Raw genomic sequence first — 26,661 nt, forward strand, 5'->3', positions numbered from 1 at the left:
AAGCCAGGTGTGCTGTGTGGTGCAGCACGACCAAAATGGTTGTCTGCTCGTCACAGACTGTCATCCAAAACAGTGTGAGACAGGATGAGTCATGCAGGAAGAAAACCCTGTACCTGACAGACTTCTCTCCTCTCTCACACATTCCTGCTTGGCAGCTCTCAGAGACTCTGACGCAGGTCTACACAGCCTGTCCTTTTGGATTGCACAGCGGAGAGTCTACTGCTCATAGTTTGTCATTCGCTATCTGCTCTGACTCCCTCCCCCTTTGCTACCCCCTCTCTTCCCTCCGGCCACAGTACTGAGTTGAATGTAATGATGAGGGGACATTACACACACTTGCAGATTGAAACATACACAGACAAGCACAAAGAAAATGGACAGGAGCAAGAAAGGCACACAGAGAGATGTTTGCTGGATTTGAACAAAGCATTGCATGATATAAGAAAGCCAGTGTTTGGACAGGAGGAGAATGCAAAGCAGGCTTAACGCCAAACCTTGAAAATCCAGGTTTCTGATTCATCTCCTGGAGAGAGAGCTGAGCCTCTCACAGCCTCAACCCAAGCTCCTCAGAGGAGCAAAACATATTTGAGCTGCATAAAAAAAAACTACCTACGGTACACTAAAAAATAGCAATCTGTGAAAATCAGGTGCAGCACAAACAAATAGAATGCATAAATAATCAACTGAGTAGAGCCACCACATCTCCTGCTTTTGGAATATATGCAAGAAGACCAAAATCTGATTTGAACAACAGGTGAAAAGAGGAACAGAAGTGTAGGATTCACCTGCAGCCGACAGCCCTGAGGGAGAGAAAAGAGATTAAGAAACATCCTTCAGCCTGTCAGCTCACAGTGAGTCAGTGTCAGAGTGGGAGAGAGAGGAATAGATCCTGTGACTGTTAAACAATAAGGAAGCGGCCTCAGTTGACCAATAACAATCCAATTCCTTTAGCATTTCTCAATTTCTTGATCTCATCACCATGCAATAGTTGCAGCTGGGGAATTACCAAAATACTACTTCAGGCTTTATTTTAGGCCCATTCAACTTCCGATGACGCACTATGAAAATGAGATTGCTTAGAGGATTATCCTGTAAAATGGCATAAACAGGATGAGTCTGTCAGGTAAGTAGGCTACCAAAGAAGGAAGGCATTGAAACACCACGAGTGTAGCTCACAAGCAGACAATGTAATTGGATCTCTAAAGGTGAAAAAAGAGAAAATGTCTTTAGGACATTAAGTCATTATTCATCTCTTAAACCATTTTTATACCCTTATGAAAAAGGCAGCATTTTACATGTGAATAATTCACAATGAGCATGTGTGGTTTTTAGACATTTCATATGTGACACATTCATGGCGCATGTGCTTTTCGGACATTTCACATGAGATGAATTCATGGCACATAGTTTCCAGACTAATGCCTCATGCATTACATATCATACAAAAGTGTACACATCTACTATATGTATTTTTTTCAAAAATGTTACCCTATTTCATGCTGTGAAAACACTGATACATTACATATGGGAAATCAGTGTACATAGACAATGTGTCCATGACTTAGTAGTCAATCCTGAAGGAGACAGGGAGCCAGTGCAAAGAAAACAGTATTGGTGTTATATGTTTGTGTTTTCGCACTCTCAACAGGATCCTGGCAGTGCTTTTCTGAATGTGTTGGAGCTCCTGGATGCTCTTGCCAGGGATCCCTGTGAAGAGTACATTGCAGTAGTCAGTCTTGAGGAGATAAAGGCATGGACAAATTTCTCTGCATTTGACAGGGTTAGAGAGGGGCAGAGTTTAGAGATGTTTTTGAGATGGTGGAAAGAGATTTTGCATAGATGTCTTATATGGTCATCAAAAGTCAGTTAAAGGTCAAACCTAACACCCAGATTAATGACTGAGGAGGAAAGGGGGATGTCCTGGCCATCAAAGGCGGGATGAGGTATGGGGGGTGACTGAATCTGGTGTGGAGTGTCAATAAGCAGAGCTTCAGTTTTGCTGCTGTTTAACTGGAGGGAAATTTAAGACAGGTGCTGAGGTGTGACTGCAGAAGGGCTTGGGGCAGTTTTGATGTATAGCTGGGTATCATCAGCATAGCAATGAAAAGGCATCCCATGTCTGCTGATAACACGTCCAAGGGTGAGCATGTACAGGGTAAACAGAATGGGACTGACAATCGATCCTTGCGGAACACCACAGGTGACAGGGAGCGATCTAGACCTGCATCCTCCCAGTGAGACAACCCAGGACCGAAACCACTTAAGTGCAGAGTCTGACAGTCCAATGGTGGTGTGGAGGGTGCTCTAAGAGATCTTTTCAGTGCTGTGTGCTGAACAAAAACCTGACTGAAATGTCAAGTAGGTTGTTGCAATTAAGTTGGTACTGAAGCTCAGAAGCAAGGATAGGAAGGTTGGAGATAGGTCTGTAGCTGGCAAGAACTTCCTCGTCCAGGGTGGGCTTCTTGAGGAGGGGGCGAATGACTGTGACCAGTTTGAAGGGAGAGGTTGACAGTTTGGGTAATCGGGAGGCTGAGAATGGGGATGTATGATTTGAGCAGAGCAGTGGGAATGGGCACAAGTACAGGGTTTCATCTTCCTGAGGATTTCCTCATTATGGCTTTGCCTGATGCCAGTAAAATGGAGTAGAGACGGCGAGCTCCCAGACAGGGGGTCGATGACAGGAGGAGGCAGAGAGGAAGAACTCAGAGAGCGGATGTTGTTGGACCTTGGTTCTGAAAAAGTCAATGAAGCTGTTACATTGCTCTTCTGTAGGCTCAATTGGAGAAGATGATTGTGGCTTCAGGAGATGATTCATGATGGAAAAAATATGCTTAGGGTTGCCAGGATTGTTATTAATTAGGTTGGAGTAGAACTGTGACTGAGCATCTTTAAGGGACTTTGAGGAACAAGCCCAGAGTGTCTGAAGTGTCGTTCCAGGACATGTCCAACTGTTAAACAGGTCATGGGTCACAGCAGGTCACTTTATGTATTTTATCACAAAAAAAATCATTGCATATTTATGGCCTATATATTTTCACATATGTATACTTTTGTTTTGTATTATTTTAATTTAAAACTATAATGTTTAGTGCTATCTTGTTTGTTTTTATACTTGTAATCTTCATCTTTTTCTTAATTCACAGCTATATTTTCCTTACTACCCCCATAGGAGAGTGAGTCATTTAAGTTTCATCTCTTCTTTTATATTCCAAATTCTATTGTACAATCTGTGCACATGTGTGCATGTGTGCGTGTCAGTGTCATTTCAACGCTGTGCAGCCGATTACACAAAACAGGTGCTGTGCAGTCACAGTTTCATTCAAATCAAACACTGCAGCATCTGGTTTCACTGATCTGCATACCTTTAGCCAGAGAGAAAGAAGCAATCAGTGGAATCACCTCCTGCAGGGACTGATTTAGAATGAAAAATGTCAGTTCCTCAAAAATGTTACATGGTTCAGAATCAGTGCAGCAGATGTTTGATGCTGGCAAGAGGTCATTTTCTGTACTGTCCAAGCACAAAAAAGGGCAAATTCACAAACAGCCTTTCATTTGTCTTCTTCATTTGATTTCCCAATGCAATATGAAATAAATAGATTCCTGTTTTCCTGTTTTGAAGACCTGGTGGGTGGACTTTACCACTAGAATGTAAAAACAGCATAATTCTTGCTGCTTAAAAAACAACACTCTCCCATCTGGATCTCTGACAAAATGTAAGGTCTGTCAGTCCACAACATTTCAGCCACAATCACTCACAACTTTTTGATATAGCTTGTTAAAAATGTACAACAGACAAGCATAACCTTCTTCCAGCTTCAGTGGCAGAGAGAAGAAAATACAAAGGAAGGTTGAGTAAAAACACTCTTAACATAATGCTGATAAATCTATTTATGATAAATGCAACAAAACATTTTGAAACCTATATGTAATTTATCTTTCACTTACTCTTCCTCAGATCTGTCATGGAGACATAAGATTAAAGTGAGTGAAGATAGGCGAGTGGTGGATTACTTTACAGTACAGATATTGATGGACACACTGTCATTATTTCACAAACAGTTCAGACAAACAAAAATCAATGGGGAAATTAGGTGTCTGTCTTTGTGAGGACCAGCTTTAGTTTTAGACATAAAAAATAGGTTGGAAAATTAGTTTTGGCCAGTTCTCTGGCTGTTTGAGTGTGAAGACTGGGTTTTAAAGTTGAGGATAGGGTTAGGAGCTAGGGAAAACATTATGTCTATGATGGTACATATAGAAGTATAAAGTGTGTGTGTGTGTTTGTGTGTGTGTGTGTGTGCAGATGGGTGAGGACAGGCTCTTAAGTAACCTTCACTATACACTCTTATCTGCTGAAGGTACATCCCATGTGATTTTGTTTTATTTGTGTTAGAGAGATAAAATGCTGTAATCATCCACATGTACAAGATACTGTTCATGCAGAAAATGAACAAAAAAGGAAATTTAAATGGTGGTGGATGAGAAAGTAAAATCTTAATGCCTTCCTCCTTTACTCCAGACTTTCTTGGTTAAAATATTCATCATATTCAGCTCTGATCATTGATGTAAACATGTAATTGGCATTAACGTATGAATGTTAACCTTGGATGCTTCTGTAAAGTCCCAAACTACATGCAGTGCCAGCATTTTTAGCCACGTTAGCAGCATGTGGATAGCAATGCTGATTTTGACTGAGATTGAAATATCTCAACAAATACTTGATGGACTGGCACAGAAATTTGTACATGGTTCCCAAATGATGAATCATAATGACTTCGTTGATCCCCTGGCTTTAACTGTAGTGCCACCATGAGGTTCACATGTGTGGTTTTGGGCAAAATGTCTTACTATTAATGGATTGCCATGAAATTTCACATCATCGCATTTGCACAATCCAATGTTTTATGCCTAAATTCTTACAACATCATGACATTCCCATCACCGTCAGTTGCACTTTATGTTGAGTGCTAATTAGCAAATGTTAGCATGCTAAACTAAGATGAAAATTGCACACATTATATCTGACCATTTAGTTTAAAGTAACACTGTGCCTTAACAACCTCACAGAGCTGCTCGCGTACTGGTAATCTCCATCACCAATATTTTTGAAATGCTCACTTTCTACAATATCTTTGCAATTACAGTATGGTTAAAGTTAGGAAAAGATGATGGTTCCAGTTCATAAAAAACGTGAAAGTTAATTGCAGCAAACACACTGGATGCAAACTCCTTTCTCCTGCATTAAAGTCAGATGCACTGCACACCCATCCACCACACTGACCTCCACCTCCTTACTTTGAGCCATATGGGGCACATTGCTTCCTGCACTGGCACTGAACATTGGCATTGGACGTACTGCAAAAACCTATTTAATAGGGATATTAAGATGGGTAAAATAAGATTTACTATGTCATGGTGTGAACATATAATTGTACCATTGTTACATGAACATCCTAACAGCCTTTAATAATGACTTTTGTCATTAGATGTCATTACAGAATAGCAAATAATGGGCACCTTGTACAAAAGAGACCTGGCTTTTTGTTGGAAAACCCACAGTCACTCCAGTTTCCATCTGGTGCACATTGAAATACAGCAACATAATAAGGTAGCCGCCTTATAATAAATAGATGTCCTACTTGCATACAAACATGGTTTACCTCCTGTGGCAATTTATTATGGCATTAAACTGTGGAAGCAGTCAACACCACGAATTCCCTTTCAGGCTCAGTCTGTCAATTCTCCTCATTATTTAAATTCATGTCATCAAATAACAAATCTGGATTAACACGCAGCAAATTTGTCAACAGCTCACATCAATAAACAATATGAATTGAGTTGGCATTCGCTTGAGCAGCCAGAGGCCACATCCAGTCAAGATAAAAAATGAGACTTTTCACACCTATGCACAAACTCATGTAGTTTTAAGTGTGTGAGAGGTAAACAGGGGTTGAGTGATGCTGGAGGCGCCATAAGATGGATGTGGGGTGAGGGGAGATATCACCAGTATGCTGGGTGGAAAAGAGGTATGAGGTATGAGTTTTCATTTCTATTACTACAGGCAAGTGGAGTGCCACTGGAATTGATCTGATTCTTTAGATGGACTAAAAAGAGAAAGTGAAAGCAATTCGGCATAAATACCCCCTGCTGCTGCTGTTCACTGGTGACAGGAGCAGCCATGAAAGAGCTGAAACACTTTACTGAAAAATCCATTACACACATAAAGATATATGTTTATGAGATGACACAGCATAGAATATTCTGTACTTCAGAAATACAAGAAATTCTCTTTTTCACTCTGATATACCAGACAGAAAAAAATTAATGAGTAGGATTTAGTCTATTATCAGCATTCAGTTATTGAAAATTCAAATTAATGAAGCTTTGCTGTATTAAAATTAAAAAACAGAAACAAGCAGGCAAGAGAAATGAATCAATAGTGTCTTCACGACTCATGAAAAACAAAACTGACACTGTTATCCTCAAGCCATAGCAAAGCCAGATTTTTCTGGATGAGCACACTGTTTCATCTTGTTAAACAAATATTTAAAATCCAGTTCTAAATCTCACAGAGCTTTATGAGCCAACTGATGATGATGAGTTGGTGCTATTGGCTAAGTAAAGTCATGAAATATGAACAGAGTCTGACATGCACAAATTATTCAGTAAATGTCTTTTTGTGGAGTAACAACATCAAAGGAATAAATGTATGGTTCCCTTTACAATATGTGGTTTAAAAGCTTTCTGATGGCTTGTTCAAAGTAAAATGTAGAATGTTCCACTGAGTTTTTGCAAGTGGCTTCTTCTCTGAGCACAAAGCTTCAAACAATTCAATAGATGAAAAGTACCTTCTTTGAAAAAAAAAAAAAAAAACACTAGAATAGATTTTTTTTAAACCTTTTTCTGTGAAGAGTGCTTTGGATTTTGCTTTTCTTCTTTTAATGTGAGCTTCAAATGTCTTCTTATCTCCTTTCTTTCATTTGAATGGTCGCATTTGAGAGCTTTTCGGGGCAGGATTGCAGATAAACTGGAGCTTCACTTGCATCTGGTGGGAAATGAACGTTTTATACTAGTCGGTGGAGGTGACTCTGGAGGTGGACGGGTCATGAAGCCACTCAGTATCTTCACTTCGATATTTCAGTGTGCCTGCATGTCGGTCTGAGAGTCTCTGCTCTAACAGCAGTCTGTGTTGCACTTCTGTTTTCATCATCACTGCAGGCCAACTCACGGGAGGCTGTGACGATGTGACAAACTAACTGTGTGTGTTTCAGTATGCACATGTGAGAGGCTTTGCTAGGGGCAGCTGTGTCGATGTCAGAGGGGTTGATCAACAGAGATGACAGCATCAAACCATCCAGCCAACAGCTGTGTGTTGCCTCCACACCGTGTCACACAAACACTGGCTGACACAAAACAACATCAACTGACAGAAACTGAAACTTCATCTCAACTCTCATGAGAGAAAAAACACACGTGAATGTTGACAGATGTAATATCTGCTGCATTATTAATATGTAACCAACTGATAACTTCTACAGCTTTAAGTGTTCAAAATTAATTAAAAAGTGAGTTACGGTGACTATAGGGCTGGGCATCAAACCTAATACTTTATTGGAACTGTTTGACATTGAAATGTTTTCTGTGCACCAAGTACCAAAAACTGGCATTAAATTGCTGGTCATGTTTTAAGCCATGCTAGTGGCATTGCTCTAGGGATGGCAGTATCTATCTGTCGCCTCCACTTTGGTTCAGACAGAAATATCTCAACAACTACTAGATGGATTGTGATGATATTCAGACAATGATGGTCTGATAGTCCGATTCACTTAGGTGATCTCCTCACCTTTTCTCTAGCACAAGCAGACGGTCCAATTTTTCAAGGATTTTGTGAAATATCTCCACATCTACTTGATGGATTGGAACAAAATCTTGGACAGACATTCATTGTTTCCAGATGATGAATCCTGATGACTTTGGTTGACATTTGTGATTTTAAGTGAAATGTCTCAAAAACTATTGAATGGATTACCATCAAATTTGGTACAGACATTCATGTCCCCTTCAGGGTGAGTTGTAATAACTGATGATCCCTTAACCTTTCATGTAGCGCCATCATCAGGTCAAAATTTCAATTTGTCCAATACTTCAGTTTATGACCAAATACCTGCAACATTATTCCCATTCCCAGCAGCCTCAGTGGTACTCTGTTAAGTGCTAATTAGCAAATGTTTCTAAAACTAAGATGATGGTCATGGTAAACATTATACAGTATGTACAGCATGTTGGCATCGTCATTGTGAGCACGTTAGCATGTTGATATTAACATTTTTGCTTAAAACACTATTGTGCCAAAGTACAGCCTCACAGAGCTGCCAGTAGTAGTTCTTGGTCTTGTTAATCTATTTTACTTATTCTTTAATCACATGATTCTTTATCCTGCTGCATTGTACTAAAATGGCAACCAAGTATGAAATAGGCCGAGACTGAGTAAACTCTCAAACAGCACTTTCACCTCATGGTAATTGTAACATCTCAAATTCAATCTGCTGGATTACAGAGCAAAAACATCAGAAATGTCCAATTACTTGTGGACTGCACTTGTGGATGCATTTTCATCATGTGAACAGAAGGCTTTGTTCTTCAACAGCATACGGTATGTTTAGCTGGCTTTGCAACTGCCTTTGATCAGTTTGTAGCAGCTGCTGGCTGCCACTGGCATTGAAGTGTCTCAAAAAAGTGACAAAAACGCATCACAATGCAGCCATCTCCAAACATTCAAACATTCAGATTTTGTTTGCAGGAAAAGCCTCTTGAGATGCATCATCCTTTTTCATGCTGACAGAATATTACATCTCACAAAACAATCTATACAGGGACATGTCATGAGCAAGAAAAATGAGAAACGGGGAAAAAAAACACTCTCAAAGTTACAAAGATAACAGCAACAATAACAGTTGGAACTCATCTTTTTAGCAGCAAACAGAGCACATTGCTGACAGACTTCATACATTTTCATGTTTTCTGGGTCCACAGGGTTACAGAGTGTGGGTGAAGACATTCATCATAACCACATAAGTAAAACACCCCCAAGCTTATTGTGATGGTTTGAGAGGTAAGCCTATAATGTGGCACACTCCTCCTGGATCAGTCTTTCACTCTTCAATCTAATTCTCCCACTTTCTCTCTTTGCTTTTTTTTTATAAAAAGCTGAAATTACTTTTAGCTAAAGGAAATATATATCCAGTCTGCCTCATAGAAATATAAACCTCCAGACCAGTTATATGCAGCCAGGACTCAGAGTCACAGTTATGCAGTTAGTTACTGTAGAGGGCCATAATTCAACAACCTTTTACGACCTTGTTCTGGATTCCTTTTAAGGGAGGCATCTGTCATACCGAGCATATGTTTATGTTTGGAATAACTTGTTCTGTTGCCTTTTTCTGCAGGACACAACTCTACTTTCCCTCTGGAGTTCAGACACCGGAGTCCTGTAGCAACAACAAAGAAAATAAACTAATACTACATTAAACTTGCTTTGTTGTTTATTATCTTTCCATGTTGCTCATTCTTAAGAAGCTTTTTTGTTGATTAAAACAGCCATCATTTTATGCAACTTGAAAGAATAATCGAAGGTTTTTCTCAGCCTAATACCTCAAAAACACCGGCCAGCCAATATTATGCATCAGTGAGAGATGGCAAAATGAGATTTGATATGTTTGGTCTCTGGAGAACAAGCCAACAAATAAAGAACCAATTAGAGATGGAAAAAAAACAGCCTGAATTGAAATATGGGAACAAAAAAAACTGAGGGGTACCTTCAACACAAGCATCTGGACTCAATTTCGGGTCCCCCGCAGTGTGGAAGGGCAGAACGATTTGTTCCTCATAACGATGAAACTTCAAAATTACTTATTCTAGTCAAAACTCTGCCCAATTCACTCCTGAAATACAATAACAACACACTGATAATAACAACACATTTGTTTAATTAATTCAGTGTGAAGGCTTTGTTCCCAAACCATTTTTATGTACCAAGGCTGCATTGGCAATATGATATAACTCTCCCTCAAAAAATAGATGGTTCATCTCAAAGTGTTTATCCTTAACTTATAAACACTAACAGTATAGCTTTTATGGTAATGGTCTGTCAGTGAGTTGGTCCACCACTTTGGTTCAGATTGAAACATCTCAACAACTATCGGATTGATTGCCATAAAATTTTGCAGATATTTGTGGTTCTCAGAAGACGAATCCTACGGACTTTTGTGAACCCCTGATCTTTCCTCTAGAAACACCAGCAGCTTGACATTTGTGGTTCAGCATGAAACATCTTGACAACCATTGGATGGATTGCTGCAAAATTTTTTACAGATATTCAGACTCCCAAGAGGACACATTTTGGCAATCCTTTGACTTTCATGGTTCCCAGAGGATGTATACTACAGACTTTGGTGACCCCCTACCTTTTGAAACTTTTTAGTTTTGAGTGAAATATTGTATGTTGACATCTATTGAATGGATTCCCTTGAAATTTTCTACAGATATTAAAGGTCCCTAGAGGATGAATTCTAAAACCTTTGGTGGTCCTGATGTGGTGGTCTTGATGTTTCATCTAGCGCCATCATAAGACCAAAATTTATACTTGCACAGTACTTTGGTTTATGACCAAATACCTGCAAAACTAATGATATTCACATTCCACTTGAAATTTCTTTACTGACTGTAAGACTCTGTGTGTCTTACAGTCAGTAAAGAAATTTCATAGCTGAGTGTAAAATCTGGTGCTGTGGACAGAGTGAAGGTGATGAGGTACATCTGTTCACATAGAACATGTACACGTTATCTATTCCTCGTCACTGATCTGCACCTTGACACCAGCCAGGAATGCATTTCAAGGAATGCACAGGTCTGCTCTGTCACAGCTGTGATAAGGATAAATATTTCATATTTTCTGGGACTGTGTGCAGCACATCACAAACAGACTATGCAAGAGAAGAGAAAATTAGAATTAAGGGACAGGAGAGGGAGACACTGAAAGATTGAGGCAGGAAGAGTGAAGGGGAAACAAGATCAATAAAAGTGAGAGTGAATGACACATGAGAATGAAAAAAGGATTAATCACATCTCATATACAAAAATGGGTGACTTTATAGCAAATTTCCTCCAAGGACAAACATGGAAATGGAGCAGAGCATTTTCCAGATGGCTTCTAATCTGTTACCCACCGAGCCTCATTTTCAGCATGTTTTTGTGTTATGAGGGAATGTTGGAAACCATAAACTCCCAACACACTCCTGGCTATTGACTGACTTAAAGTAAAACAAGAATATGTCATAATAATAACGCATAATTGATTAGTATCTCTACCATCAGTCTCTTGGGGGGATAAGCACTTGGAGTGGAAAATTGGTGGGATAAGTATTCCACTTATTCGCTGATGAACTCCCTCTGGGACTGTGAAAAGGCGAGTAGTCGAACATGTTCTCAAGTGTGTCTATTTCTGGCAAGTCTGACGTTTTGAATAAAACTACAAGAATCTACAGCAGTAAAGTGGAATGTGAAATCGGTTAAAAACAGTAAAGAATGATGAAAGTTAACACACATGATACATTTATAACTCATTCTCCCTGGTTTGTTCTGCAACCAGACACTTCTGGAGGCAGATTTCACCCAACGCAGTCATAATCAGTGTTGGAATCGTTACTCAAAAAAAAACAAGCAATGGATTACACATTACTCATTACTTTTTTAAAAATAGTAATGCATTACTTTACTTATTTACTACCTGTGGAAAGTAATTTGTTACACTACTCGTCACATTACTCTTGCATTACTCCGCAACATCACCAGAGATGCATTGTCACGTAATTGCCAGTTAACAATATAATGTTAAACCTTAAATACGCCCACATATAAGTACAAATCCTTATCCTAATAAGGAGGACATACACAAGATCTCTATTTTATGCTCTTTAATAAAGTAATACCACAAAGCCGACAGCAAAGTTGCCGATAACCAGCCCAAAGAGCACTTCACAGAAAAATGTTGTATCGAGTACAAGGCTTAATTGCCTGTCTGAATAACGCTGGGCCTTTGGCCTTTCAAGCAGGCCAATCAAGGCAGTAGGCTATAACTGCCTCAAAATAAAACTATATGAATATATAAAACAATATAAAAGAAGATGTCCTCCCTAACATCGCCTAGTACAAATATTAATTGCCTCAAAGTAATATATCAATAAATGAAATAATATATGAGACTTCCTAACACCACTACATGATGACAGACTTAAGAGGGAAAAAAAATAGATTTAAATGTCATATGAATTGCTGAGGAGTCTCTCAAATCGTCTGTTCCTCCTCGGAGTCAGCACAAGACTGCCCAGGCTGAAGAGCCTCTCCACGGGTGTACTAGACAGCGTCGCTGTGTTGAATTTCATGGATATAGTCTTTATTGTAGGGAAACGGTTCAGGATTTCCACCTCTGACAGACTTAAAATATTCAATGACTTCAGTGTCGGAGTTGAAGGAAGCTATATCCTCCTCATCCTCCTCATCCGCCCATTATGCAGATAATTGAAGAACTTATGTAACGCAATTAATGACATAATTGTTTGATTATTTGCCCCCCACCCCCAACACCAGAACATACTGTTATTGCCAGAAAATTCTTCCGGATCTTGTGTGATTCATTCATCACAGTTGACCTGTATTTTCCCAGCATCAATAAGTAAGAGATGTTTTCCACTGCAGGAACTTAACAACCCGTAACCTGAACTTTTAGGTACTTCTTCCTTGTGTTTCCACTTTATTTTAAAAACTGGGACATTTTGTATATAAAATATTAAAGAGGCAGAAGCGGAGCCAGCTATGTGGTTTTTTGTGCTGTTTGGTAGGCGAGTGAGGTAAGTAATATAGGAAGTGTTGCTAACATTGTTATTGATTTTCTTTTACGCTTACCAACAAGTTTAGGCACAAAACAGCATGGTAAGGATAATGCGCAGCACACCTATGGTCCATCCACAAACGTGTTTTCACTTAGTTTGCCTGATTAGACTGAGGACTGTGTGGGCAGACTGTGCTTGATTGATAGTTTTGTACTACACTGTTACCATTCTTATCGATACATAAAGGTGAAATGAACCATGTTATTCCAGCATACAGGATTTCCAGCTAACTTCAACCTGAGCAGAAGTCTAATTAGCCAGAATAAGTGAAAACAACTGTGTGGGTGTAGAGGGCCTTTAAAATAACTACTTTGCTAAGGTAAGGTAACCATTGGGGCCCACTACAGGTCTCTTTCAGGTAAACGTAAATATAGGATCAATACTGTTGTCTTTCTTGGGAGGACAGTCTCACATTTATGAGAGTCAAGATATAAATTTATGCACCAACAGAGAGTTCAGGAAACCACTGGGGCCAGCAATAGCCTTTTTCTATAATGATATACATATGATTATAGTTAGTCATTATATAGATCATTACCTTTGTATTTTTTTTCCCTGCTCTGTTTGGCTGCATCCATATTTCTGCCAGATACTGAAAAATCCTCTGGTACACTTTTTATTTTCAAACCGCTGACTAACAGCTTCTTCTGAACGGCCTCCTCTCCCCAAACACTAATGAGGCCTTTGATATCTTCTTTGTTCAACAAGCATCCTCCATTATTTCTCTTTTTAAATGTATTGCTTGTCTTTGGTTGATACAGATGCAGAGGTAAAACAGTGGAAACAACTGTGTTTGTTGCGTTCGTCTTTGTTGTGATGTGAAGACACATTTTCTTGATCAATCACAATCGACAGCACTGCTGGCAATCCCTGAAAGTACCTGGAACGTGCATTAAGTATCACCTCCTGAGCAGTGCTGAAATTTGGTTCAGTGGAAATCGAAGCAGAACCCATCACAATGAATACACATTATGTTATGTTTCCTTTTAATTCCTGGAGTGGAAAATGGCTATTAGAGTCAGAAGTATGCTTGATGGAAAAGGAACCTTAAGTTCAGGTAACACTCTCAAATTATTACTTTTGAAGAGACAGAAAAAATACAAGGTGAAGACAAGAGGAAATGGGGAAATAAAATGTAATACTAACCTCTGGCATCAAAAAACTCCTCATCGGAGCTGTCAACAGATTCCTGTGCGATATTCTGCAGACACCAATGAGAGGCGCTGTGCTTTCGTGATGAACCTGTCGGTCGGAAAAAGAGAAGAAAAAAATGAAACATTTCAGACTGGAAGAATGACGGACAGGGTCGTGCCATTAATCACTGAAGTCGAAGATGGATAAATCAAGCGTATTTATATTTTTTTTTCTGACTTTTTGCATAATGGCGCTAGAAATTCTGAGCAAAAGGCAAAGTGTGGAAGCCCCAGGTGGGGATAGATGGCCTTTAAAGTGTCACAGCAGGTAAAAAGACCCAAATGGACTTTCCTTTGAGCGGTGTCACAACACACAAGTGTCTCAGCACAGAAGCCAGGCTGAGTCTTTTTATGACCTTCTGATACAAGAGCAGGGATGAAAAGGGATTTAGAGCACTTTTCATTTGTTGACATTATTGACTCTCTCAAGTACCCAGATATATAAAACCACCGCAAAAAACAAACACTTCCTTAAAAATCACAGAGGCAGACAGTGCACGGACAGCTAAAACTGACAAAACACAAAGCCTATTCTGCTAAGGCTGCTATTAATAAAATGCAGCAAAGTAATGAAGTTTAAAATAACGACAAGATTAATTATGACTCGCAGGCTCTTTTTTCAAGTGCAAATTCAGCAGAACTGTGCCAAAGTTCAAATGACATTCATTTAACGTCATTTAATGTTTTCCTGATGTTCTCCTTCACTTTGGGACAAGTAACTCCTCCTGTCAGTACGCCTGCACTCAGATGATGTAAGTATAATGAACCATGTTTCCCTGCTGGCACTTGGTCAAGTCTTGAAGCTTCATTTTCCCATAGTCTGGATCCATCCAAGCACAGACACAGTGCGGCCATGACCAATGCCAATTACTATAAAATCTTGCATTCACACAAGATTAAGGTAAAAGGATATGGTAAAAAAAAAAAAAAGAAAAAAAGATATATTAGGCCTACTATTATGGAAATTATGGGTGTCATTCATTATTTAATAAACCAGCTCAAAGTGCATGATTCCACCAAATTTACCTACTTGCAAATAAATATTGCTTGTAGCCACGCATCCTTATATATATCTGTATGTTTACTACAGTGAGGCTGCATGCTTATTACATTCAATGTATGTCATTTTCTACTGTGTGCTGGAATATCCCTCCTGGGGAACTGAACAGTTTCCACCACACTTTTGCGATTCATATAATCCTTTTTAAAAAGTGACACCCAGAAAACCTGTCCATAGAGGCTTCGCATTAAATGTGTGTGCAGTCCTGTCCTCCCAAACATGTTGCTTAATATTACTCATCCACTACAACTAATAACACATCAGTGTATTACTTCTATTATTTTTTTACACATACTAACCACTATGCACACTTTAGCATCTTCCAATATAGCAGAAAACCATTCTGTAAAGAGCCTCCATATCACTTTACTGTCAGGAAACCATGAATAAGCTTCAAAGTGCTGTGAAATTGTTTTTAGGGCTGCTATGTTGTTAACATGTCATCTAGAAAAACATTTCAATTTTTCAGTTTCCCTGTCCACATTGTCCACGCAGATTTGGGCATACAGACACTGCAACTGTATAGCTTTTGACAAGGCTGTCACTAGTCATCACCTCCTGCTACCATATCATGCTACACTAGCCACTTCAGCAAATACCGTAGCTGGCTGCTGTTTATGTGTAACTAGCTTGTTAGCTAGCCTGTTGCACTATACTACGGTACAATAATAAAGCTACCCTAGACTATACTTAGGACAAACTGTGAGCCAATTTTATAAGGACAAATCATGACATCCTGAACTTAAATAGTTAACGTGCCTTCCAGGTGAGGGATAAGCTGAAGCTCCCTCTTCAACTTTTTATTCAGCAGCAGCTCTGCCAGTCAGCAGATTGTTCTCTGGGGGCTCCAGGATCCACGAATGCCAGCTTCTTGAACCTCTACAGAGCCTATAACCCTGTCATATCTGCCTATACTGGAGGATTGAGTGAAGAGGCTCAGGCGAGGATTAGTTCGGCACATGTGTGAGCATTGATTGTGCATCAACATACAGAGCAGAAGCAGCAGCTCGAGCAGCATTTCTCCTGTACCTTATACATTCATCCCTTACATAGCCTCCCTAAGTACTCATTTGTAGGGGCCTAACTCTCAGTGGGGGAGCTCAACCTACATACAATTTTGCCAATTAATACAATTCTGTGTTCGCATTTGAATTGGCAATTACTGAGCATGAAGTCAAGATGATTACTATTTTCAGGAAAACACCTCTTCACGAATAGGATGAAACCAGGAGCTTATTATAAGTGCACCTGAAATCCTCAGCAGGCTTTTGACTCTTTGACCTGATGACCAGAATGCAGGTAAGAGACACAGGTAACAACCACACATTACTCTGTTATGTCGCAAGGGTGTCAGCAGTGTTTGGAGTACCATTCAACAACGGGCAGCTGACGTGTCTGCTTCTGGAGCTGGCCCAAATGCTCATTTATGTTTCATGCTTTGTGTCAGACTGACTTCCTGGCACAAGCATAGACATATTACACACACAGCATGAAATACATGATGAAATGGGGGAAAATCTGCATCACAAAACTTTGTAGTTGTTTTCCTCACTGACAGACAAGCCCCTCACACTGAGAGGGATAGCATTTGGTTTTCTGCCTGCAAAATGTCTGTTGATGAATTTTAGCTAAATGTGATCATTTTAATAAAACTATAAGATACTTAGGATTAAGATGTTTGTTTTACTGACTAAACAAAATACAAAATAGGTAGGTGTTGCCTGGTGTTTAGTATCTAATACTAAACTCACTCTCTTCAGTTCTTGGCAACTTGACGGTCTGAGTATTTGAGAGAGCCATCCTGAGGCATATGGACAAGCAGAGGCGTGCCTGTGTGGCACAGTGTTGAGAGCTCCTGCAGGCAGAGAAAGTACACACCAAATGGGAAGAGGAGCTGATGGGGCGCTCAGCATGAGCAAAGGAAGGGAACTACTCTGAAAAATAAAAACACCACCAATCCAGGTGTCCCAAGCCAACTGCCATCCTAAACAAACAGCTCTCTCCATCATGGCATTTGATTTATAAAGTGCACTGGAAACACTGTTACAGTCAATTTTAGAGGCCTTCAAAGTGATCTTAAAGTACTGTTTTTATTTAATGGATCTACTGCTGGCACAGATACCCATGTAAATTCTGTGGATGTTACTGCATTCAGTTTACTCCTGGACCTGCATATGCACTCTGAATGTCTTATAAGGCTTACCCAAATCCATGGGTGGCCTCAGCCTCACACCAGCCCACCTATCTCCAAGCGGTGCCTTTCCTACCAGGTAATGGAAATGATTGCAGTAGTTCCCTGCAGGGCATTTACAGTACACTATATCCCCACAGATACTGAGTGAATGCTTGAAAGAGCCACAGATTATGATCACACAACCAGCAGGAGTGCAAAATGTGACCAGGCTTTTCAACTTGTACCCATAAGCCAGGAGAGGTGTGCCGACACCATGTTGGCAGGTCATTTTTTTTTATACAAGGATGTCCCTCCTCCTCACATTTACCAGCCAATCACTGCAAGCAGGTACTATTTGATTACTGAGGCAGGGAGGAAAGTGCTTCATTATGAGGCTATCTCACTATGAGAACAAGGCTTATAGTTGTAACCTTGATTTCACTAAACAGTATATTGGAAATCAGCATTGGTATAATGAGACTGTAGTTCCAAACAAATTAGGTGTGATAAGCTTAGCATTGTGCATGGTGTAATAATTAACATCACTTACAAAATGGAGGTTGCTCTTTATTACTTCAGTGCGAATGGCTGCACAGTGGGAGTGAAGAACAAAATAAATAAATTACACTGTGTAAATGAGCATTTCAAATATGTTCATTTAAAAACACTACTGTGTATGTAATTGTAGGATATTCCCCATTATTATCCTGCAAATACAAAGGAAAGTTAAATTAAGTTATTCCAGTGTCACATGTGCAGCCTAATGCCACATTCAGATTCCCATATATACAACTTGCGAGCATTCATGTCATCAAACAACTATATATGGTTGCATAGCTGCAGAATTGGTTGTGTGAGGGTGTATGCATTGACTGGGTGACGATGAGTGGTTCAGATAAAACCACACCAACAACTTTTTCGACCTCAGCTGGGGACCTGTATGTTCCCTCTCTTGAAGTTTTCTGCCTATCTATACTACCAAGTCTCCAATAAAGGGTAAAATAATAATGTGCCGTATCCATTAAATTTTGGTTTAATTACTTTGACTAACATGATGAATGCAAGGTCAAAGAGAGATGAACTGGAAGTTGAACCGGAAAAATCCCAGTTGTGGCTACAACTGTTGAGAGGGTGTTGAGATGAATGGTATTTACAAGTTGGAAACTGGAAACTACAGTAACTCCCAGGACATGAACACAGAAGAACAACTGAACAGACATGTTTCGAGATTTGGATTACCAAAGACAAAGCAAGGATTTGTTTTCAAAAGTGTCTTCAAGTGTATGTAAGTTAAATGAATAAATCCTGCTCCAGTTTCATGCCTCTTCAATCAATTTAGTGTCCCTTGGAAATATTTAGCATTTTATGTACATATTTTGGCTAACATAGGTTTAACAAAGCATTAGCTTTACTGTCAAGGAGAATATCAATCTGAATTTACCAACCAGATGTTCCTGACTGTCCAACTAATTAGAGATGCTTAAGTGTCATAGTGTTTTAACAGCGTCGCCAACAAAAAACAGCAAAGTACGTTGGGGATTCATCAGTTACACCAGATCAATTTGCTTCCATATGCAAAATTAAAACATGCAAATCCAAAACAGCTTGTCTTTTGAACAGCAGTGACCAACTTATGGAAACTAACAAGGCGGGCGCAGAGAGACAGGGAAAAGCCCGGCTCTTCACTGGGCTAGGTTCAAAGGAAACCTGTGTAAGTTTCTAAAAAAGCTTTACCTCAGAGCAAGACAACACAAGGTTGTTCATGATTCATCTTGTCCTTCTTTCATCTCTGTCTTTCCATTATCCACTTCCAGCGGCATTTACACAGAGGCTTGCAGCCGGCTGAAACAGTGGGCTAACAGCATCCATTACTGGAGCAGCTCCATTGCAATCACAGGTTATACCCCCTCGCCTTTTGCATACATGTATGATTCTCAAGCTTTGCAATACACACACCACTGCAGTGCTCTATACTGTATGTATGAACAAGAGATAGTGACATTTTTATTCATCACAGGACACTTCTCGTTCAAGTGTTTTGACTTTTAATGTAAGAGTGGGATGAATGGCTGCTATTGTGAGTAGTCCCTGAAAATGCTGGATTGGTAAAAAAAAAGGTGCATTTCAGGCGGAAAGCATACACAGTAGGTCTTTTATTATTTTAATGGTGTTCTAGTCAATATTTTTATATCAGCAATGACGAGAGGTAATGTGAAATTTTTCACTCATAGTGTAAAACTCAGAGAATTACAGTATCTCCAGACTCTGGAGTTCCCTTCAGCTCTATGGAGCGTTTTAGCACCTGTTTTAGCATTTTTCAGTTGTACATAAACCCACAGTAAACTACCTGCCAAGAGCAAGTACCATCTGTGACCTCAGCACTTTGTTGCATCTTCGAAAGGTATATTTATCGTGACCTCGCAGATGTCTACTATCTGCTGGACAAACTTTCTATTTTTCCAAACAGACATAACACATCTGTGGGATCATGAGAATACCTTCAAAGATAAAACTTAGTGCTGGATGACAGGGAAAAAAAAAAGTTTTTGCTTTTTCACTAAGGTTTGCATTGCAAATGTTATGTGACTGAAAAAGTATCGTACAGAGAGCTGAGGTCCCAAATAGCGTTAGAAAAGAGCTTAATGTATTTGTCAGGAGTAGCAGAGACCACAACAGAGATGGAGGGAGAGTAAATATTGGACTTTCATTCAACAGATGGTAAGAGATATAGTTCTAAATAAACGCTGATTTTGCTCCATGTCTGCTGGATATATAATTGGCACCTATTTGTGTGCCATAATATATCATAAACTGATAATCGGTTAATGTTCTGTTTACAGTTTACAGCCCCCAAGTGGCAAAAAAAATTGATTAATGCACATTTAACAAAGGAAAGATACTGAAAACAAGACAATTACAACCTTCCTTTCCAGGCATTAGAAACAAGCTTGGTAGATTTAAAGACCTTATAAATACTTACAAGATCATATACAAAAAAGTAACTTGCCAAGACAGTTTCATCCGTGTTCTGTTTAGTGGTTGAGCCCTGGAACAGAGAAAATGACTTGTGCCTTACCGAGTTGAAGAGACTTCCCTGGTCTAGTATTCTGCTCTAAGCAGCTTAAGTTATGGCACCCAATCCTGTCACAAAGGGAAATCCATTGGACTGCATCTTTCACCTTCCAATTGACTCTCCGCCAAACAAGGCCACCTGGTTTGATTTTAGGGCATTTCGCCTGGCAGTGTGAACGACTCGCAGATGCTTTATGTGGGTTCTGTCAAGCAAAGGGAGGGAGGCAAATGCTGCTTATGTGTTGTTGAGGAGCACTGAGTCCAGCTTGTGTTGCAATGCAAAAAGGCTAAAAAAGCAAAAAGTACATTTCTGAGAATCTAGTTAATGTCAAAATACAAGACCGTGTTCTACCAAATTCTTTATTTTTATCACTGAAGGCCATGAAAATAAAAGGGCTTTCTAAGATTCCTCCAAAAGATAAATATGGAGAATGAGTAAGGAGACAAATCCATAAACAGGACTGGAATGGAAATGGATAAAATTAAATCAATATCCAACAGTACCTGTGGTGATAATTTCCTTTGTCATAGCCAAGAAGCTGCAGATGTGCCCAGTCTGTATTTACAGATCAAAAAGCAAAAATTTAGCTTTTTTCTCTAAGTGAATGTTAAGAGAATAATAAGTGAAGAAAGAACATCTTTCATCCTGCATGACTCATATGTTATATGATATTCACAGTGGAAGAAAAGCTCTCTCTCTCACACTCGGGTGATTTCTCCTGAAACAAACCCTATAATTTATTAATCTATATAGTATTTTTCATTGATTCCTTGTGTAATTTGCACACCAGATACATATGGTTTAAGGGAAATTCAATACAGACATGTTAAGGACAGGTTGAGGCTATAATATAAAGGGAACATTTTCTTTGGAAGCCAGCTGTGAAGACGCCCTGAAATTATGGATTCAGGATAGTGACTCCAGAACAGAAATAAGAAATAGCTTGAGTGTAGCTCCTGAAAGATTTATAATTGAACTCATTCATCTTTCTATCTTCCCTATCACACACACACACACACACATATATATATATATATATATATATATATATATATATATATATATATATGCCTCAACTACTCTGCCAAAAATTATACTAAGAAGATAACATTTAACCTTGGACTGCACAACTGCCTCCGGCTCTATAGAGAATCAGTTGGTTGGAAATGTATCTCAACGCTGTTTTTCTATTATGTTTAATGAAGCATTTGCTAAATTGTTTGATGTTATATGTATATATATAAAAGCCTGTTCAGTGTTTTAAGCAGTTATTTAAAGGACAAAAAAATTTCAAAGACAAATTATCTGAGAAATGGAGCCTCCAGTGACACTTCCAGTGGCCACAGTGGGTGCAAAGTAGATATTATATGTAACAATCACACAGCTCAAAGGTCTAAGAGTATTAAAGATAAAATGAGATAAAGCTTTATTGTCTGTTCATACAATTTGTCTTGCATCACATGCTCCAACAATCATCATAATAACAAAGCATAATAAAACATAAAAGAACATCTGTATGATCACCCTCTAGCGGTCATCAAAATTACATGATACAATATATGAGCAATATCATCAAAATACTGAATCCTTCACCTGTGTTTTATTAACTTGCAAAGTTTCTCGAGGGGCTGCTGGTTCACTCGTAAGCCTATTGCATGCAGGGTCTGAACATATGAGGGTTCATCATGCAGCTGACTTTAATTGCAATTGAATTCATCTTACAGGTGGCTTTCACAGAGGGGCATAATTTCACACAAATATCACGGGATGTATGTATAAGCGTTGTCTTAAAATTGTATCTCAGAGTGGCATAAATAGAGTGAAATGTGTGGTAATTCCTGAGACAGAATGTATTATACATCCACTGGAGTATATCTACCTAAAAAAATGTACTGAAGCACAGTAGTGTTACATCTTACTTTTTTATCATGCACTATTCTTCCAAAATGTTTACACTCTCCATGTTTTCATAAGGTAGGGTTGACTTCACCTGTGTAGATGATCCACTGTTTCCTTTTAATAATCTGTTTAGGGTTCACATTAATTTATTTCATATGAGTCAGTCCCATGACCTCAGTAAATTTGGCAGCTTGCATCCTGAGTCATTTGACATGTACCCACATGGGAAAATCAAAACACAATTCTTATTCTGGTGACTAAGAGGGAGTCATAGTGCGCTTAACTGCAATTGAAAGCTTTATTCTTTCTCTCCAGTAGTTATGAGGAACTTACAACTCACCAAGAAAAAGTCACATACAGTATGTGCTTTAGTCAAGACTTCATCTGGACCTCATCTTTTATTACTTGCTAAAGCAACTAGAAATGGAGAAAGGAAAAAACACCTTATGTAGCGCATGATGGGGGGAATGCTTGCCATGATGAGCAAACTATTTGGATAAATTTGTTTACATAAAGTGGTTTTAATTGATTTTTATAATAACAACGATTTAAATGACAGCATCTAATGTGAGAGGCGACGCTCGTAGTGATGAACCTACAGAAAATTATCACCCAACCCTGCAGTTCCCCTCAGCTTTATGGAGCTTTATAGCAAGTTTCAGCTCATTGTTTAGCTGTCCAGCCTGCAACTTTACTGTTTTGGTTCACTCTCACTGCTCTCATAATGTTGTTTTCAGGAGGCAGCTGTTTTCAGAGAAAAAGATCTTAAAACCCTCTGCACACTACCTGTTAAACACCAAATGGCAAATAGACACAGTTAGCAACCAGCTGGTGAACTTTGTGAAGCATTTAGCAGCTAAAGAGCCAGATATTTCCCTCGAGAGTCGGTAGAGACCAAAAACAGACCTAAAAGAGAGTGGATATTGGACAGAAACACAACTCCAAATAAATACTAATGTTGTCTATAACTGCTGCATGTGTAAATAAGCAACTGTTTGCTAACAAGTTCGTCATATCAACCAGTGATGTGTTCGCAACTTGTTTTTGTTGCCCTCAAGTGGCCAAAAAAATCTGTTAGTGCAAGTTTAAACTTCCTAGTGAGTTTCACATATACATTTTTGCACAATCCTGTGCAATAATTCAGCACTATTATGCTGTGTATATCGACTTTTAGTGGAATTGTATACATGAGATTGTCATGACTAAAAACAAAAAAAATACAAAAACAACATTGGTCATTTGTTTATGGGCCCAAAATGACCTATGTGTACATTTAGCCTAAAAAAAGACCTTTAGTTGCTGTGTGAATTATGACTCTTGTCTGTTGGGAGCAAATTTCCAAGTAGAGATTGCTGATAAAGAAAACAACATGAACAATGTTGAGGACCAGCTCAATAGTCTTCTCCTTCCCAGGACCACATATCTAGAAAAGCCATTTCCACTGCAAACATTCTGCTCACCATGACTGCAACTCTCTATGAATGAATGAATGAATGTAAACAAGATGATTGCACACCAGTAGTCTCCTATTCAATAAGTTATAAGTTAAATTGATGTAACTCCAGTTTCAAGTCTGTGGGCAGCCACCTTCAGTCTATATCACAAAATATAACATAAATAGTCAGTTATACAGTCATGTACAAAACATATATCTAGCCTTGCAGTGCTGAAATCCAACAATGAACTGTAAATCAAAACCTACACCATAGTTATTTACTGCAGCATTCCCGTTGTCCCCTTTTGTCGACTAGTAATCCAGTTTAAGATCTAACTCCAAACCCGTAGATCCATTTCTGGCCACTAAAGATCACTTAAAAACACAATCCATCATTAGCCACCCAATCCTCCTGCTATGAGGTTAGTATACATAGAATTTTTATATGTGCAAGATGAAAGTATTACAACCTTGAATGTGAAATTGCTTCCACATGAACTTAGAGAGGGTACTCATAAAATTCTTCAGGTTTTTAGAATAACTAGTGAGCCTTCAGCATCAAAAGGAATCTGTCTTCATCAGAGACCTAATCGGCTCTTGATCATTGACCATCCTGAGGGAATTTCTTCTCTCTGGAGTTTTATCTCTCATTGCCCTCACACCTCCACCAACCCAGATGGTCGGTAAGCTATGTGAGTGTCAATCTCCTCATTATGTAATTAGCAGTATTTAAAGTCCAAGGTACTCTGAGCAACTAACAGTACCCAAAACAGCAACTGGGTCATACATGATGGCAACAGCTGCAGAAACGAAGGGCAGGAGGGCTCTGCGATGATGTAAACCACTTCCGCAAGAATATTGGACAAGCCACAACATCTGAGGGTGATAGCTACCACATCAAGAGGAAATCCAATAATGGTTTTTTTTCCTCTGCATGGAGAAAGGGGAGGAAATGAGAAGTGCTTCTACCCTTCATTTGAACATGCAACATGCTCCAGTAGAGATGAAAATCACATGGAGATGACCAGAGATCATACTGTTCAGACATCCACAGAGGGAAAAGGAGTAAGATTGTGATTTTGTGTGTGTGGCTGCCTCAGTGAACATCCCATGGTTCATGAAAGGTAAACAATAAAGACAAGTCTCTGTCAGCTGGAAATATCTATTAATAGCCAGTCCTCTAATTTAATTAAACCTCATTTCAGCACACAGTTAAAATCAATCGCTGCAGCCAATGAGAGACATAGAGCAGATTGATCTCTCCTCAAAAATGTAAAATCAGTAAGAGTTTCACCTTCCAGATATGATCCTGCTGGATGCTATTTATCTGTACTGCAGCTATGCAGATGAACGTTTGCATCGACTGTTAATTAGATATATACACTGGGAAAGGAGGCAATCAGTTAACTACAGCTTCCTGGTGAAGGTGGAAAGATGAGGAGATCTGTATATTTCAAGGGTCAATTCAGAATTTTCTTTCATGATGAGCACACACATATTTGATTATGCATGTGGGAGGGTGAAAACAAGTTGGCTTAAATGCTAGCATGGATTTTTCACCAAAGAGCAAAGTAGTCCCCGCTATCCACATTATCAGGCACTGACGACATAACTGTCGAAAGTGAAAGAACACATTCTGTTATGCATTACCCATAATATGTCAAGTTTCACTGGACTCATTTCTATACAATATTAATATCAATGGTCAGCTTTAAATTTGTGCTAAATTATATGACAAACCTGTTGCTTACAGTTGCTTATTTACACAGCACAGTTTCTGGCTATCTGTTGGAATCTACGTCTAATATTCACTCTCTTTTTAGCTCTGTTTTCCTCTCCTCCAGCTCCTGAGAAAAATTGAAAATAGCTACCTGCTGCATCTGGACACAACACAGATGAGAGCAGTACGACTGAACTTAAACAGTTATGTGACGGGCCATAAAACCAAAAAATGAGCTGAAAGACACTGAAAAGCTCTGTAGAGCTGAGGGTAACTGCTTGACCTGTATCCAAACTTAAGATTTTTGACAGATTCATTGTATTTTTGAGGCAAAACTAGATTTGCAAACCTTGAAAGCTTAAACTTTCATAACCTTGCCTATTGAAAAACAATGGCTAACCTAGACAGCAGTCTTACTGCTTACAGTATCATGTCACATGATACTGTGATACTTCAGCTTCTATGCTGCATTGTTCCAGGGAGTAGGGCTACATTTTATATATACAGTATATATATATATCATATATAAATAATATAAAAATACCCATGCCCATGTCAGCCAAACTGTCCAAAACCCAAAACAATTTAGTTCACTGACATACAAGATGAAAAACTGCAGCAAATGTTCATATTTGAGAAGCTGCATTGTTGCTTAAATAATGTTTCAAACCATTAAAACAATTATCAGAATTGTTGCTGATTCATTTTCAGTTGATGCTGTAATCATTATCAACTGATCATTTCAGCTCTTATATGGACATTTAAAAAAAAAAAAAAAAAAAGATTTAATGATTGACGACTCAACTTGGCGCTCTCTAGCAGGTGGCTCCCATCAATCTGCAATGGAAATTAGAAGAAATTCAAAATAATATGAACCTGCTCCAGACATTTTGTCCCTGGCAGGACACACTGGAAGGCTTTTACACTAAATGTGTTTGCTAATAGCGTAGCATTAGAGAGCTTAGTAATGCCTTCAAAAAGCCTATTTCCAGTGTATAAGAGATTCTTCACAGCCACAATTCGAAGTGATTCACAAAAGGCGAAATTGAAAGTGATGTTCCTGCCTTCCACTCGGTGTTCAGACACAAGTGTGACGTTAAGACTTTTGGCTGTGACAAACAACAAGTACACAGGTGAGCCGCCTCCAGGTGAGTCGGTCCCCTG

General features: G+C 39.0%; 1 protein-coding gene across 5 annotated transcripts in view; it reads right to left on the bottom strand.

The window, feature by feature from the left end:
- pitpnm3 (PITPNM family member 3) overlaps positions 1–26,661 on the bottom strand; it is a 101,118-nt gene that overhangs the window by 63,425 nt on the left and 11,032 nt on the right. For all 5 annotated transcript variants that reach the window (XM_067595071.1, XM_067595068.1, XM_067595066.1 and 2 more), the window contains exon 2: positions 14,091–14,186. In XM_067595071.1, the coding sequence (XP_067451172.1) occupies positions 14,091–14,186 (96 nt within the window). The remainder of the gene's footprint in view (positions 1–14,090; positions 14,187–26,661) is intronic.

This window comes from Thunnus thynnus, chromosome 7, assembly GCF_963924715.1.
Source record: "Thunnus thynnus chromosome 7, fThuThy2.1, whole genome shotgun sequence".
In the NCBI taxonomy this organism is placed as follows: domain Eukaryota; kingdom Metazoa; phylum Chordata; class Actinopteri; order Scombriformes; family Scombridae; genus Thunnus; species Thunnus thynnus.